At 42.1% G+C, this 16,484-nt stretch overlaps 1 protein-coding gene across 6 annotated transcripts; it reads right to left on the bottom strand.

Annotated features, from left to right (window-relative positions):
- Positions 1-9: 9 nt before the first annotated feature.
- TXLNG (taxilin gamma) lies at positions 10-16,423 on the bottom strand. 6 transcript variants are annotated; one of them, XM_035116090.3, is made up of 10 exons: positions 16,284-16,423; positions 12,357-12,672; positions 11,125-11,216; positions 9,281-9,451; positions 7,932-8,126; positions 7,068-7,187; positions 4,200-4,274; positions 2,420-2,512; positions 1,301-1,396; positions 10-532 (listed from the first exon to the last, which is right to left on the bottom strand). In XM_035116090.3, exons 1-10 carry the CDS (start codon positions 16,416-16,418, stop codon positions 206-208), a joined length of 1,620 nt encoding a protein of 539 aa, XP_034971981.2. In that variant the 5' UTR covers positions 16,419-16,423; the 3' UTR covers positions 10-205. The 6 variants fall into 6 exon arrangements, with proteins under 6 accessions (XP_034971981.2, XP_034971982.2, XP_034971985.2 ...); XM_035116091.3 differs by having other exon boundaries at positions 12,384-12,672; XM_035116094.3 differs by having other exon boundaries at positions 12,528-12,672.
- Between the last annotated feature and the right edge of the window lie 61 nt (positions 16,424-16,484).

Here is a 16,484-nt window from a genome sequence, read left to right as displayed (position 1 = left end):
AGGCAGATGTGCAACACAGTTGTGGAAAATTTATAGATAAGCTATTCAATAGCCGCTATGCAGCTTCCTGTACCAGGCAAGTTCTGTTCTAAGAAAATACAGATATGGTAGAAAAAGTAAGAAAATTTTCACCACAAAACTAATAGTTACCACCACCAGTTAAAGTTATACACAAAATATATCTCTCAATACAGTGTTTACACTTTTAGTCAACAAAATCTGCAGTAGGAATGGAACCCAGGCAAACAGTTTTTTCAGAGCCGTCATTTGCCACTGATGATTCAATATCTGGCTGAATTCCTTCTTGCGCTCCATTGGTAGAACTCCCCAGTTCCTCATGCGGAGTGAGTGTGCATGACTGCAACACATGCACAGCTAGATCAACATCTGTTTCTCTTAAAGAAACCTGTTCCTTAAGAACTTCCACCTTCTCATTCAGCTCATTCCTTTCTGTTTGAAGAGCCCTGCACAGCTTTTCCAGACGCTCCAGTTTTATTTGGAAGCCTTTGTATTCTTTGTCCTTCACTGTCTTCTGCAGAAAACAAGCAAGAGATTGCACATGGTGACATTTGTGTGACCTGTTTCTGATTATTCCTCTTGTTGCAGCGGTTGCTGTAATATTATCTGCTCTTTTTATTTTAGGATTGCATGTTTGGTTGGTTTTCATTTATATATTGTTGTACCCTGCATTACAATGAAGAGCATGCTAGAAATACTTGAAATGTTCAGAAACATTATTATAAATTATATGTTCAGAAGCATTAAACAGGGCCCTCCCTTGTTTACCAGAAAGATATTAATAAAAGTGATTTGTATAAAAATAACTGGTAACTATTTCACAAGAGAAAAAGAAAGACAACAGGCAGTACAGAACAAAGAGCTTCTGCTAGTGCAAGGACTTTTGGCTGTGCATCAGAATTTCCCAACCCTCTGGAGCAGATTTGGGAAGGGTGCAGGGGGTACATAGGGAAGGCAAGTTCCACTGCACTAGTGAAATCACTTAGCAGCATACACTGTCCAATGTATTTAGAATATGATTGAAGACATCTATTTAAAAAAAAATTGGTTCACCAAGACAGCCAAGTTATTTGTATGGATAATGACATTAACAAGCTTATCCACAAACATAAAAAGAATCTAAAGCCTTTCTCAGCCACTTTTGTACAGTCTGCTTTCCAATCACAGGTTGAAGACCTGGTGGTTTTGATTCAGCTTCACATTCTACAAAGCTATACAAAACAGGCTACCTGCATAATATATAAGGCACATTGGATTTTTAATCATGAAACCTAATACTCACTTCTTCAGCCATTTGCAAGAGAGCTTTGTTGTTGTTTTCCCATTTTGTGCGCCAAACTATTATTTCTTTTTCCAGTTTTTTTATCTTCTTGGTCATCTGAAACGTTAAAGTTATTGATTTCTTTTAAGCAAAAACTTAAATCCAGGATGACTAACCTTTTGGTGATCACTAACTGCCATGAGCCTTAGCCAGCTGGTGCCTGAGGCCTAAGATTAGCCAATCCTACCTTTTAACTCTCAATGCCTCTTAAGTCACTCAAGCTCACTGTTTAAAATGAGATATTAAAACTGAAAAAAGACATTGTGGGAGGAATTTAACACAGTGCTAAGGTGAATGTTCCATCAGTAGGAAGATTTTCCCTTGTGCAATGGAACTTTCTCCCCTCTCCTCCCCTAGTGCTCCCTAAATGTTTCATTTAAATGTTTTTGTTTTAAGTGCACTATAATATCTCCCACAAGCAAAAAATACCAAGATCACTCAGTTTAATTTTAGTAATTAAAATCATTAATAACTTTAATGGTGATGATTTCAATAATGAAGATGTGCACAGGCTAGCTAGGTCTTTCACAGTGTAATTCTATACCTCTTTTCTCAGAAGTTAAGTTTCACTGAGTTCAATGGGACTTACTCCTGGGTGAATGTATACAGGATTCGGCCACTGGGACTGGGAGGGCAGACCGTAGCAAGAGTCTATGGGCAGGTGGAACCAACTCATTCAAGTTTTGTGTCTGTCCGCTTCCCTGCTGCATTCCAACAGGGCAAAACTGAGGCTAAGGTAGAGCAGTGTTTCCCAACCAGTGTGCCTCCAGATGTTTTGGGACTACAACTCCCATCATCCCTAGCTAGCAAGTCAGGAATGATGGGAGTTGTAGTCCCAAAACATCTGGAGGCACACTGGTTGGGAAACACTGAGGTAGAGGATTCTGACAGGAAATGCCAACTCTGGAGGCAGGCAGGTGGTTGGGAGCTGGATAAGGGGAGAGTAAAGTTGGTGGGGCACCATCCCATTCACCCTAATGGACCTGCCTCCACTGAAAAGGCTGCGGTCTTACTACTATCTCCCCACTGTAGATGAATGAATGAGGCAGATCAGAAAAATAATACATGTAAATAAAGTACCTTTTCCATCTCTTGCCTGAATGTTGTGAAAAGTTCGTTGCTCTTTGCCATTGTTGTCTGGAATTCTTCAAATTTATCCATGTAGAGAGAAAGCTGAAGGAAACAATGCTTAAGTCCTCTATACACGTGCAATATTTAGAGTTACACATAAAATGCAGTAGCCACACACTGGAAATTCCACTATTTGGTAAACAGTGAAATATGTGATTTCAAAATAAAGGAGTTAAAAATAATGATAATAAAGGATTCTTTGTTTTGCTGGGTTGTAGTCAACTAAGTCCTACTCATGAGTAGTCCCACTGAAGTGAACTGCTTTGAGCCCATTCCCCCCCAAGAACTTTTATATAAGCTCTATTCACTCAAGTTTTAAACTCAACCACCACCTATGCACATGCTCTAGGAAAAATCTTGCAAACTAACCATTCATTCTCCCACTCCTCTCTTAGAAGCAACAGGTTAAGGATGCAATGCTACACACAGGTACCTGGGAGAAAGTTGCACTGGACATAATGGTGCTTTCTCCTAAGTAGATGTGTGTAGGACTACACTGTAGGATACCTAACCCATATTAAAGTAATACAAATTCTTTTATTTGCATGGTATGCAATAATGATGCAAAACTTGAGGTGGAAGGGAAGCTACTACAGGAATAACAAGTTCATGAGTGGTTGGGCTGTCAAGGGTGAACGTATCTCATCAGTCCTCCACTAAACGTGAAATGTAAATCCATTACAAACCTTTCAGGACACCCCACAAGACATGTTTTTGCCGAAATCATTCTAGAAACCAAATTCCCAATTGAACTGCTTATTTGTGCCACTATTGACCAAGATCTCTTTTACTTTAAGCTGCAGAATAAGGCATAGAACAAAAAAGCCAAGCCACTGTGTGCACAAAAATGGTTTTAATATTGTTAAGTCATTGCCAATATTATAGGTTAGTATGCAATTTTGTTTCAGCATTGAGTTTCTCAGGGGGACTTTCCCATGCACTATTAGTAAGCACTGGAAAAATAAATAAATAAATCCAGCAGCATTTAGATTTAGGCAGGGCACTACCAAACCAAGAACCAAGGCATTAGAATCTTTTGCCACAAGGTAGAACTTTTCCACATGTCATCATGCAGTGGAGGTTCATATTAAAATCTATTCTTGTTAGCGGGATCATCATACACTAGGAAAGTCTGATTTTTGAGACTTACCTAGCATGACATAAGAGCAGCCACTTAAAAGTGATAAACCCACTCACAAGAATGCTTTCACAAGTACCTGCATTATGGCCCAAAAACAGCCACCTTGGGGGAAAATAATAGTCCTGTGAATTTGCCAAAGACCAGTCAAAACGTACCCAGCACCATCAGAACAACAAATGAGTTAATTACTGTTTTCTAACAATAACAATAATAATGGGCTCAAGCTAGTGCAAGGATTTCCCCTTGTGCAACAGAACTATTCCCTCTCCTCTCATGTGCCCCTCCACCAAATCTAGCCAGAAAAGTTGGGGGAAACCCCAGCACAGATTTAGGGGGCTAGGTGAGCAGGAAGCTACTCATTATCTCAAGAGTTCACCAATCTTGCACTATTATGCAAGGGGGATGGAATTTCCCAACAGTCTTATCTTGCCTCTCCCAGGGACTTCTTGTGGGTTTCCAACTTGTTTCACTGATTTGCTAGTTTCTGAAAATGTTTTAGAAATTCTAAGAGATCAAATAATTTTCTCAATCACGTCTGTAACTAAGTCATTAACATCCTTAAAGCAGCAAATGTTTAAATTAGTTTACCTGCTGTTTTAATTGAGCTTCTTGCTGTTTCATCTGTTCACACTTGTGTCTAGACTCAGTAGCCTCTTTTAGTAGCTGAAGAGGAAGAAAAAATGTATTGTCTTCATACCAAAGAAAACACATAATCTACATTTTGTTAAGCCTTTATTCTTCATATTTTATGCAAAAGAGATTCTAAACGAAGTTACTTATTGGCAGAAGACACTTACCTGCCTGCATTCAAATTTTGAGCCATTTTTTCCAAGTCAATTAGAACAAATGTATTTGTTTCAATTAAAGTGGTGATACATGAAAAACACTGGGACCCAGGTGGCGCTGTGGTTAAACCACTGAGCCTAGGGCTTGCTGATCAGAGGGTCGGCGGTTCGAATCCCTGTGATGGGGTGAGCTCCCGTTGTTCGGTCCCAGCTCCTGCCAACCTAGCAGTTCGAAAGCACGTGAAAATGCAAGTAGATAAATAGGAACCGCTACAGCGGGAAGGTAAACTGCCTTTCCGTGTGCTGCTCTGGTTTGCCAGAAGCGGCTTTGTCATGCTGGCCACATGACCTGGAAGCTATACGCCGGCTCCCTCGGCCAATAATGCGAGATGAGCGCGCAACCCCAGAGTCGGTCACGACTGGACCTAATGGTCAGGGGTCCCTTTACCTTTTTACATGAAAAACTAGAGAGAGACAAATTTACAAATAAATTCAAAAATGTGAATATATTTAGCTGGTCTTATCTGGTTTTGTTTAGCAGTTCCTATTAACACTATTGCAGAATTCCACTCCTATATAGGAGATAGTATCACTGGTTATTATATCCTAACTACTGGAGATCCTACAACACTACTGCAGATTTTTCTCTGCAAAGACAAAGGTTTGGTTTTGGATAAACATCACTGGAAGGATGTTTTGAGTTTAAGTGCACTGAAGAATTTAATGCACCATGGATCACACAATGTGATGATCTGGTGTTCTGCAACATACTTTAATTGTTCACTAAAAATACACAGCTTTTGTTGAGTAACTACAGAATTATCTGTTCAAAATATTTTGAATTTATGGAATTATCAATATGTTAATCTAAAGATTTTCTTGTAGCAGTTTTTTTTAATGCTCTCATAAAACTGCTAGGCATCCCAGCCATCAAGCGTTAACGCACCTGTATTTATTCTGAGCAGAAGAAAAAATAATGGTATGTAGAAATGCATTACTAAGCTGCTAAGAGGTAATGAGAACAGCAAGAAACAAAGCTGCATATATATGTAAGTAAGTAAGTAAAACTTTAACATGGCCAAAGTCCAGCAAAAGAGTAATACAATTCAATCCATAATTTATAATAAAATTGAGCACTACACAGTTTTAAAATTTTATAACATATTACATGGCTGTTATAAAACTGAGCCTCTGTTGCCTCTCCATCTGCTATGGGTTAACTAGGATCTTTATCTTTGGTGGTTGCTTTCGTCATGACATGTCTTATTCTTGTCACCAAGTAGCAATATTTAGCTACAGCCCTAGTGGTCTCTATATCAGTGTCAGCTAGCAGATAATTGGTGTAAGCTTCTCCTGATCGACCGGGTTGTTTGGCTAGGAGCGGTTCAATTAGCTCTTTTCTCGTCTCTTGGTATAACGAACAGTGTAGCAGAACGTGCCCGATTGTTTCAATCTCTTTGTTGTTACCTGGGCATAATCTTTGATCAAAGGGAGTATTGTTATACCTACCAGCTAATAGCGCTGAGGGGAGAACGTTGAAGCGTGCCCTAGAAAATGCCCAACTGCGTATATATGTATACCTGAAGGAGTATCTCCACCCCCATCGTTCAGCCTGGAGAGATCCACCACTGAGGGCCTTCTGGCAGTTCCCACACTGCAAGAAGTGAAGCTACAGGGAACCAGGCAGAGGGCCTTCTCGGTGGTGGTGCCCACCCTGTGGAATGCCCTCCCATCAGATGTTAAGGAGATGAGTAATTATATAACATTTAGGAAACATCTGAAGGCAGACCTGCATAGGGACATTTTTGTAAGGTTTAAGGTTTTACTGTATTATGTTTTTATATGTGCTGGAAGCTGCCCAGAGCAGCTGGGGCAACCCTGTCAGATGGGTGGGGTACAAATACATACATACATACATAAAGGTAAAGGGTAAAGGGACCCCTGACCATTAGGTCCAGTCGTAACCGACTCTGGGGTTGCGCGCTCATCTCGCATTATTGGCCGAGGGAGCCGGCGTATAGCTTCCAGGTCATGTGGCCAGCATGACAAAGTCACTTCTGGCAAACCAGAGCAGCACATGGAAACGCCGTTTACCTTCCCGCTGTAGCGGTTCCTATTTATCTACTTGCATTTTGACGTGCTTTCGAACTGCTAGGTTGGCAGGAGACATACATACATACATATTTGTTATTATTTATATATTATATATTTTTGTGCTACAAATTTACTTCATGCCAGTGAACTGTGTAGAAGTTGCCAAACTGCACATTCTAGAGAGGACTTCTGACCTATACAGATTACTGATAAGTTTGCTAACATACAGTAAGCACTCGACAGAACATTCAACTAGAGCAGTTTACCATTTGTTCTAGTTAATAGTTTCAGGCCTAAAACGCACTACTGTACCAAGTTACTACTGTGTTTCTCCGAAAATAAGCCATACCCAAAAAATAAGCCATACCCCGAAAATAAGCCATAGTGATAGGCAGTTTAACCTTATAGGCTAAACTGTACCATACTTAATAAAAAAAGACATCCCCTGAAAATAAGCCACCATGTTTTTTTTGAGGATAAATAAATATAAGACGGTGTCTTATTTTTGGAGAAACACTGTACCAGAGGGAAAATTTAGGCATACTCAAATACTTTTCTTGCAATCAGAAATACTTACAAACTCCCTCTCTCTCTGATGCTTCTCTTCTGCTTCTTTTATAAGCTGAGTTGTTTGCTGAAGCTTGGCATCCACCAGCTGCTGTTGCAGTTCTTTATGCTTGAAGACTTTGTCCATGTGCTAGAAGAAAGCATGAATGTTGGTACCACCAATACCTAGTCAACATTTTCAGAAGATTCAAAACTGAATTTGCATTTCAGACATTTTTTTTACTTTAAAGTTACCCTCATCTTCATCATGGCTCTTACCTGGTTTAACTAACTGGCCACCACCACATACGGAAAGCCAGCGAAAAGAATGGCCCTCTTTGTTCCTCTACTGGAGCTCTGCTCTTTCTGTAAATTGAAGGAACTATTCCATTTGCTGAAAGGCAACTCTGGATATAACCCAGAGTGTCTGAAAGAGCCGGGACCTGTTGCCTTCCAGATATTGCTGGACTGCAACTCTCATCAGCCCCAGCCACCATGGCCAATGGACAGGGATGACAGAGTCAAGAGCACAGGTGGAGGACCACAGGTTCCCCACATTGCTATACAGAAACATTGTATAGATCAAACATTTGCTCCTAAGTTGAGGTAAGTAGAATTTGTAGTCCTTTCTGTATTTCTCCATAGCGTGCAAGTACTGCATCTTATGAAGTCAAGCTTTAAATGACGTCTCCTTCCTTCTATATGTGACCTTTGATTATTAATGACTTTGTCAAATGCATTTCCTACGGCCAGAAGCTCCTGCATCACATTCAAACCTAAGAGTAAATATGATCATTTGAGATAATTTATCATCAAGCTATAATATTCCAAAATGAAATGCTATTGAATAACAGAGCAATGTCTGAAACAGCGAAGGACTAATAAATTCACTTACTTCTTCTCGCAGTGTATATTGTTCTACAAGTTTCTTCAACTTCTCCCCCAATTCAATATTTTCCTGGCGAAGCTTTGCATTGTGTATGCCATGCTGTTCCAGCTGCGCCTGAATTTCATTTAGTGTGATCTGGAAGTGGGCAGTTGCTTCTTTACGTCTCTCTTCCTCTTCACGGGCTTGCTGCATGTTCTCTTCCTTTTACCAAGGGAGATTAAAGCAACACGTTTTTACTACTGTAATTATTTTGGGCAACAGTAAAATAAGCAAACTTTGTGAGGACGGGTCTAGTAGGACACCCTAATTTTAACTTCTAGGTAAAGGGACCCCAGACCATTAGGTCCAGTCGTGACCGACTCTGGGGTTGCGGCGCTCATCCTGCGTTATTGGCCGAGGAAGCCAGCGTACAGCTTCCAGGTCATGTGGCCAGCATGACTAAGCCGCTTCTGGCAAACCAGAGCAGTGCACACAAACGCCGTTTACCTTCCTGCTTTACCTATTTATCTACTTGCACTTTGACGTGCTTTTGAACTGCTAGGTTGGCAGGAGCTGGGACCGAGCATTGTTTTGAGAAAGCGAGGCATTGGGAGGGGTTGGCTAATGGATGATCTGCATGTAGCCAGTCTTGAAAGCCACACAAGCTATCTATAAAATTGGACAGTTTGGGCAGAGGTTTTTTTGAAGCTCGTGCATGGACTGATCGGCTGCAGGGCCGTGCAGACTGAGGCTACCTGGGGGGGGGGGGGTCACTTTGCCGCTTCTTGAAGGCATCCAAGTGGCAGATTGGAGTGCTTTCTTGTTATGTATACATTGCTTGCTGTTTTGGAATAAAATCTTTAAATCTTCTCACTCACTTGTGTATTTTGTATTGCTTCTGAATCTCATTTTAAAAGAACCACCTTGCCTTTGGCACAGCAATACCCCATACCACCATTTCTGTATGCTGCTTAATCATCTCAAGTGCTCTTACTAATACATCCTTGTCACACTGTACCTGCAATAATTCATTGCGTCCAATATGGGTTTAGAGCTGGATACAAATTGAGAGAAGCCCATCTGCTTTCTAGGCTCTTATCCCTGGGTCCCAGTGTAAAATGTATTAACATCCTTGTTCAGAGACACATTTCCAGGGTATAACCAGTGGTCAACTCTTAAAGGATCAAGCATCTTTGCTATAACATAGCATCAAGGAATAAACTAAACTGGTGCTCGATAGACCGTGTTCCCATCCATTCCCAATTGTTTTCCATTTTGCTATACTATTGTTTAGATATATCCCAGGCAGCCACTCTATTTTTAGAAAACCATATTGCTCTCAGAATCTGCTTCATGTGCTATCTTATCAAACTGACCTTTAAAGTTTTATTATGGCGTTGAAGCTCACGACAGAGAGATTCCAGTTTGCTGCGTGCTAGAATTGCCTTGCTGTGCTCACTCTGCAAGTGGACCTTCTCTTTCACAACCTGTGCTTGTTTCTTCTGCAACATCTTCATTTGCCTTTGAACATTTCGGCTCTCCTCCAACTAAATGAGAAAAAGACGAGGTTTAAAAAAACCAACCTATTCTTTGCCATTACCCTTTAGAACTGAATTGGTTTTCTGTAGCTACAGTCTCTAACAGATTGCATTTGTTTTCAATTGACAGACTGATATCAGATACAGAATAGGCCATAAGCCAACAGAACCAGAACCTCACAATCACAACTTGTTACAGAATCATAAAATTGTAGAAATTGAAGGGAGTCTGAGGATAATCTACTCCAACTTCCTGCAATGCAGGAATATGCAGCTGTCCCATACGGAGATCAAACCTGCAATCTTGGAGCACCACACACTAACCAACTGAGCTATACACTTAGATTATCTATGTTTCATTTCATTATAAAGGAGCATAATCAAATCCAGGTAAGATTGAGGACTGCTATGGCCTCTTATCCAGAGTGGAAAGATCTATTTTAAAGAAGAGGGTCAACACCTCCCAGTTATTTTAGTTTGCAATATTTGCTACCCTTGTAGTATAACTGGAGGCTTGGACTGCGGTGATGGCTAGGTGTCCTTACCCCCATCAACTCAGCCAGCACAATGCATACACCTATAACCAATATGCCTGCTTACTTCCGAAATAGCTTCAGAACAGGATTCACAGTGCTAGTTTCTTTCAGAATCTTGTGACTTTGGAATCCACATCCTTTCTCCCCCCCCCCATTGTCCTACCATGAATTAAAGCAAGTTTCTCAGCAAATCTTTTAGAACTTTTTATCTGACAAGACAGTAAGTGCACATAGACAACCTATCCTAGGTTGACCTCCATCTACAGAATTCCCTACGCAAGATTTGTTACATTCTAAACATTTTATGAATTGAATACACAGCAGATCTGGGGTGCATGCAGGGGGAAGGAGAAGAAGGGGAAGACCTGTTGCATAACCAGAAGCCCAGTCTGCTGTCACACGGACATGTTGGATACAACCCAGAAACTAGGGGCATGATCCCACATAAACATGCACACACTTTTTTCTCTAAGAATTTGTGTGCATGGGAATTATCCATTGTGCATGAGAGAGGGAACAGGCAATCTTGCAGTCAACAATACATCTGAATGATAGCTGGCGTCTTGACTAAAAACAACTAGCCAAAACACATGTAAATACCATTTGCTCTATATTTATACATATTCCAATTACAGCTTGGGTGTGGAACCTATGACTGTCCAGTTGCTGCTGCACTATATTGCTTCTGACTTGTGCTGATTGGGGCTGATGGATGTTGGAGTCACAGGTTTCCCACCTCTGAATTAGAGAGTCTTTGAATGAAGCAGCAACAGAAAGTATAGTTCTGCTTCCTCACCTTTATCAAAACCAAAGAATGTCTTAACATGCAACCATGAGTTTTACGTTTAAAATGTTCCCTCATTTTTGAGAGGACAGTGCCAAATAACATACATAAACAAAATATTTTTTCCATGATCCTGTTATAATAAGCTTTTACCAAGCTGATATTAAGCAGTATAGAAACGGTGCAAATAACAACGTTAAGACATTTAGTTGTTCTTGACATTTGACATTTCAATCGGTTTCTGTTGGTTGTAGGAACATTCAAAACAATGAAACTCCAGTGCCAAAATACCTATGCATGTTTACAGAGTTAATTTGCAACTACAGAGAAAGCACGTGACTTTAATTGTAGTACATAATTACCAGATCAGCATATTTCTTGCAGAGTGCAGCCAACTTTTCTTCTGGAGTAGCAAGAGTATTTAAAGCTTGCATCAATAAGAGTACTTCTTTCCCTACAGACCAAGAAGAAAAGTATTTTAGAAGCATTACCAGAACATTTTGTGCTCTGAATAACATATGTTGACAGTAGAACATGGAATGTTTATAATTATGCCTAGAAATTGCAAAGAATTAGGCAATTATCAACAAAAAAAGCAACAAGAACTTTGGTACAATACAAGGCCACATTACTGAAAAAGGGCCTAAGAAGTTTGATACAGTAGGAATACTGGACAGTTCTTAAGATCTCTACATCTCTGGCCAGATGGGCGGGGTATAAATAATAAATTATTATTATTATTATTATTATTATTATTATTATTATTATTACATCGAAGACAAAGTGGTGAAACACAGCAAGGCATTCTTCAAAGTACCATAAACAAGAGTCTTGCCGGATCAGGCAAAAGGCATATCTGGACTAGGATCCTATTCTCACATTGCGAAGCAGAGGCCTATGGGAAGTCCACATGGAGGACTTGACTACAACAGTGATCTCCCCACTTCCAATTCCCAGCATACTGCCCCCAACACTGAAGGTAGAACATAGCCTTATTCTCCAGTTATCAGAATGTCTCATCATTTTCTAAAAATAGACTTGATAAAGCAAAGGGGAAAAAGCAAAGAGCAAGGCAGTAGAAGAACCTTCAGTTGGGTGTCCTAATCCCCTGATCAGCACTGAGAGGGAGTTAAGCTTGAGTGGAAGTGTGTCTCTGCCAGGTTCTGCTCATGGGGGGGAGGTACTCAACTACCACAGAGGCCTCCACTGTGACTACCAAAAGCACAGGCTGTTGAAAAGCTATTGCTGACATGAACTACCATAGGGTTCCAAAACAGGGAGTAGATCAAGGACAGGGATGTATCCACCTGATCCTAAGTCAGTCATTTCATTAGAGAAGGGCCTGATCTGAGCATGTCTCCTGCACCAGCCTAGAGCTGCCACAACAAAGACTCCCTCTCCCCGCATACACATCTCTGGTCCTAACTGGCAGGGCTATGGCAGAGGATCCATTACTTCACACCACCTTAGCCCATCTTTCAACTGCTATGTTATCAAGAAATGTAAACAAGTGTTTTATTTTTTTCAATGCTGGACAACCTAACTTCAAAAGTCAAGGTGCAATTATTTATCCTGGTTCAGCACTGTCATATACCTAAGTTTTTCTCTTTGCCTTTCTCACTTTCTGGGTCTTGCTGGCCATCAGGTGGGTCAGTACGAGTCTCTTCTCTTCCAGGGGTCTCCTCTCGCACTTCCTGAGGGCAGAATGCTGCTCCCAACACATTTCTGTTTCTGGGAATAAAATCCTCTGCCTCCTCCAACGCACCTGCATTTTCCGCGCCATCATAATTTGTATCTGAATGTTGCAACATTGTATTCAGCGCAGTGCACTTGCTGTTCCTCAGCTGCCGGTCCAGGCTGTTCCTTCCAAATTTACAGCGTTGATGTTCTTCCTCAGTAAGCAGCATATGCTTTGAAGGGAGAGAAAAGACCTCAGGTTACCCAGGCGAAAAAGAACCCTTTGTATTTCCTCCCGAGATTAACACACGGCACCGACAAAATCCCATATATTATTATTTTATTTTACAAATGACATAGCAGCAGGCTAGGGATGCCAGAGCAAACGCTTCTAGTTAACCGTGCCTCGGTACAATCCCTCGCGGCACAGTCCACTTCTCCTGAAAAGAGCTGAGGATTGTGCGGGGCACAAAGAGCGCGGCGGGAGATGCTACCCGCCACCCGAGGAGCCGAGAAGGTCCCTGAAAAGCGAGGACCGGGAAGGGACGGCACCGAGATACGGGGGGGGGGAGCGCGACTACCGGAGCCTTTTGTCCCGATGCGCGGCTGTTGCTCAGCTGAGCGCGTGAGGAGAGCGCGGCGGCAAGCGGTTTACCTGCTCCGCCATCCGCCTCGTCCCCCACCACCGAGGACCCGAGGAACCTGCGAAGCCGGAAGCTCGCTGGCGGAGGGGCTAGAACGGCGCCAAGGGGAGGAGGAGGGATTTCCGCTCCCTGCCGCTTAAATACCCGGCTATTGCCGGAGCTCCGTCGCGTGCGCCCCGGGGGCGGGGCTTGGGCGCGCACGCGGGAGAAAGGACGTCAAAGCGGCATCTGCCGCGCCGGCCTGAGGCGAAGAAAGCGCAGACGAAGCGGGGGTTGCTTTGGGAACAATGGAGTTCCATCCCCAAATGGGAGGGCAGCCCAGGTTTTTTGTGGGTTTTTTTTAATGTACACACACCCGCTCTCTCAGTGCCATGGGGAATTTCGAAACAAACGGATACGGGGAAAGATGCATGGTTAACTGGGCTCCAGCTTTAGGAAATAAGCTACGGATTAGGTTGGAAAAGTTTATGGAATATTGGCCATAATTTATATTGAAATAGGATCATGAAGGGAAATTAAGGTAATGAAAATATATGATGCTCCACTTATTAGAAAAGAAAAAGCTATTCATTTAGCCTATTGGAATCTTTGGTAATAGCACGGGGGGAAGGGGGGAGGACAAGGAATCAACGTTTTGTGACGGCAGCAAGATTTCTATATGCAAAATATTGGAGACTTCTGAGCATATCATCTTAAACAGAAAAGTTAGGTCATGTGGGAATTGTCATCTATAGTTAAATTACCTAATTAAGGGTCAAAGAAACAAATGGAGTAAGCTTGTTAAAATGTGGTCATTCTTCAATTTTTGTACAGTAAAATCAATCTTCAGCAAATACACAATTATTGTTTCAATGTTAGATTTATCTTGTTTTACCTAACAATATAGAGTTTGGTTATGGATTACATAGTAATTATTTGTATATTTATCCTGATGTAATAAAATTGTAAAATAATAATTAAGGAGTAGATCCAGATTGTCATGATTTAACTCCCATTGATTACAATGTGTTTACTGGAATCTGGATGCAACTAGGGTTTGATTGGTTTTGATAAAACGATGTAATATGCTCCATCAGTATTTGGTTGCTTATTTACACTGTTTGACCAGGCAGATCTACAAGCTATATGTGATCAGCATATTATGTATTAGCAGCCCATTGTTATCAGGTGGTGCTTGTGTAAAAATTAAAAAGCTGCATTCGCTTAGGTACTCTTTACTAGTTTCTCAAGCAGGATTTGTACAGAATGCATTAGTTGAATTGGATGATTTAAAGAACTTTAGAGTAATCATGCTACATACAATTACTTTGAACACAGGAACTAATATTTTGCTTCCAATCCATATTTAAAAGCTATCTAACAAACTACGTATTCATATCAAGAATAAAGGGCAAACTGTTAAAAAGTAGGGTTCGAGCCATCACTGCTGTTCCATCTGTATAACAAAATTTTCCCCTTCTTTTCTCTGCAGTGGGGGAAAATTTATATATTACACATACAGCCTTCGGCCATATGCATTGTAACTTGCTCAGCAAGGTGGCTACAAGAGACAAAGCCTTTCTTTTGAACTTTTCCAACCTTCCTTGAGTTTTAAGCACGTTAAATTTTTTGCTTTTAATCATTTGGTGAGATTTGAAATGGGTATTGTTACTAAAGCTCAGTCTAGTCAGATTTAATATTAATAAATTATTCTTCTGCAGCACAATCATACTTAGAAGTCATACTGAATTCAATGTGGTTAACTCTGCACTAACTAGGGTTAGGACTGCAGTCTTGCTTTATTATCCAGTTATTGCTTTTATTATATGTTGTAAGCTGCCTGTTCAGTATGCAGGATTAATTCATTTTACATAAGCAGAATACTGGGAGAAGTAAAAGGTGTCCTCCCCTTTCCCATATTTTGCACACTTCACATCTCAGATATGTAGCAAAATATAACCAAGCACCCTTTTTCACATGTTACATTTTACTGGTATTTACCACCCCACATAAGCAAAATTTTCTTCCAATAGTACATAATAGATATCCAAGCAACTACTAAAGTCTTTTTTGTTCACTGTAACAAGTGTCCCACTATCCTTGGACAAATTTGATTAGCAACCAGTCTTCTAACTCTGAAGCTGGAAAAGTGGGTGGAGATACCTACAGCAGTAGTATGAGCAAACTGCTAAGATTTGCTTTGGTAAGCAGGGTCAAGCCATCAAGCCCCCATCTGCTCTTTTAGGCTCTGGATCAGAAAAGGCCAGAGGAAAGGCTTCCTTGACTGCTGCACAGAGGACTCCTGAGTGACAGTGTCCAAGCCAGCGTATTTCCACTTGCCTTCATGAAGCACATGTTGTATGGATGGCTTTCTTGCCCACTGCTTGGTGAGGTGCTCAAACCAACACACACATCCCAGCCTGTTTTTCCAGCAGGAAAAAAAAATCACAGGGGCTTTTAGTGTAGCTTTTGGACAAAGCTGTTTCAATGCCTTTGTCCATCCTTACTGCCCTTTCCATACTGACCTATGGCCTTCGCAGTTGCTGCTGGCCACCAGTGTGTGTGTAAGAGAGAAGCAAAAACTCAACGATCCACATTTTTGGTTTGGCTAAAAAAGGCAGACAGTCAACCAGTGCATACCCACACATAAACTTGCAAGCTTTCCTTCTGAACAGGTGTTTGTTAGCAACGCCTGGGAGATCCGTATGGCAAACCCATATCGATATGATTTTGTTGTATCTGACTCCCATCCCTCGCCAGGAAGGAGGGCTGAAAAATATTAATAACAACTTGCTCACAAAATCCTATTAAGAGACATCTCTTCCTGCTGCTGCAGTCTTTACTACTTTGTGCGGCTACGCGAGAACGGCCGGCCCTCGGCGGGGAAGCCATAACGCCCCGGGAGAAATAGAAACGCAAGAACCGGATTAGCTGAGCTGCAGTTTACCAAGCGGGCGCCACGGGCAGCCAAGCTTCGGTTCCTGCGCCCCGAAACGTACCTGAAGCCCTCACCTCCCCAAGGGCCTCTGCCCCGAGTCGCCCCACACCCAAGAACAGCAGGCGCGCAGGCGCTCCTGGGGACACCGTGCCCCATTTCCTCAAGGAGTCCTTCGAGAAGCCCCTTGCCGTTTCCACTGCGCCACGGGGCAGCAGCAGAGGCCGCGTGGAGAGCAGGCGCCCCCCGCCCCAGGCAACGGAGAACGGCACGGGTGGGCTCTTACCTCAGAGCCGCCTCCTGACGCCCGCGCCGCCGCCTCCTGCCCCTCTCGCTGCTCCTGCGGCGGTGCAGGACTCGGTCCGGTCCCCACAGCGCGGCTACGGTCGACACACGCTAGCTCAGCTCTGCGCGCCGCCATAGTGTGACGGCAGTACCCAAACAAGCCGGCCTACGCCGGAAGCGCCTCCCCTCAGCCAATCACCGA

The sequence above is a fragment of the Zootoca vivipara genome, chromosome 4 (genome assembly GCF_965207765.1).
Source record: "Zootoca vivipara chromosome 4, rZooViv2.hap1.1, whole genome shotgun sequence".
NCBI classification, from domain to species: Eukaryota; Metazoa; Chordata; class Lepidosauria; order Squamata; family Lacertidae; genus Zootoca; species Zootoca vivipara.
The sequence above is the reverse complement of the archived record's forward strand: the minus strand, read 5'-3'. Positions and strand labels throughout refer to the sequence as shown.

Coding starts and splice junctions, on each gene's coding strand:
- TXLNG (XM_035116090.3), bottom strand. CDS start 16,418: ATGGCGGCGCGCAGAGCTGAGCTAGCGTGTGTCGACCGTAGCCGCGCT. Junction 2,513..4,199: donor AAGCTCAATTAAAACAGCAG/GTAAACTAATTT, acceptor TGTTTCCTTCAG/CTTTCTCTCTACATGGATAA. Junction 1,397..2,419: donor TCAGGCAAGAGATGGAAAAG/GTACTTTATTTA, acceptor TTAACGTTTCAG/ATGACCAAGAAGATAAAAAA.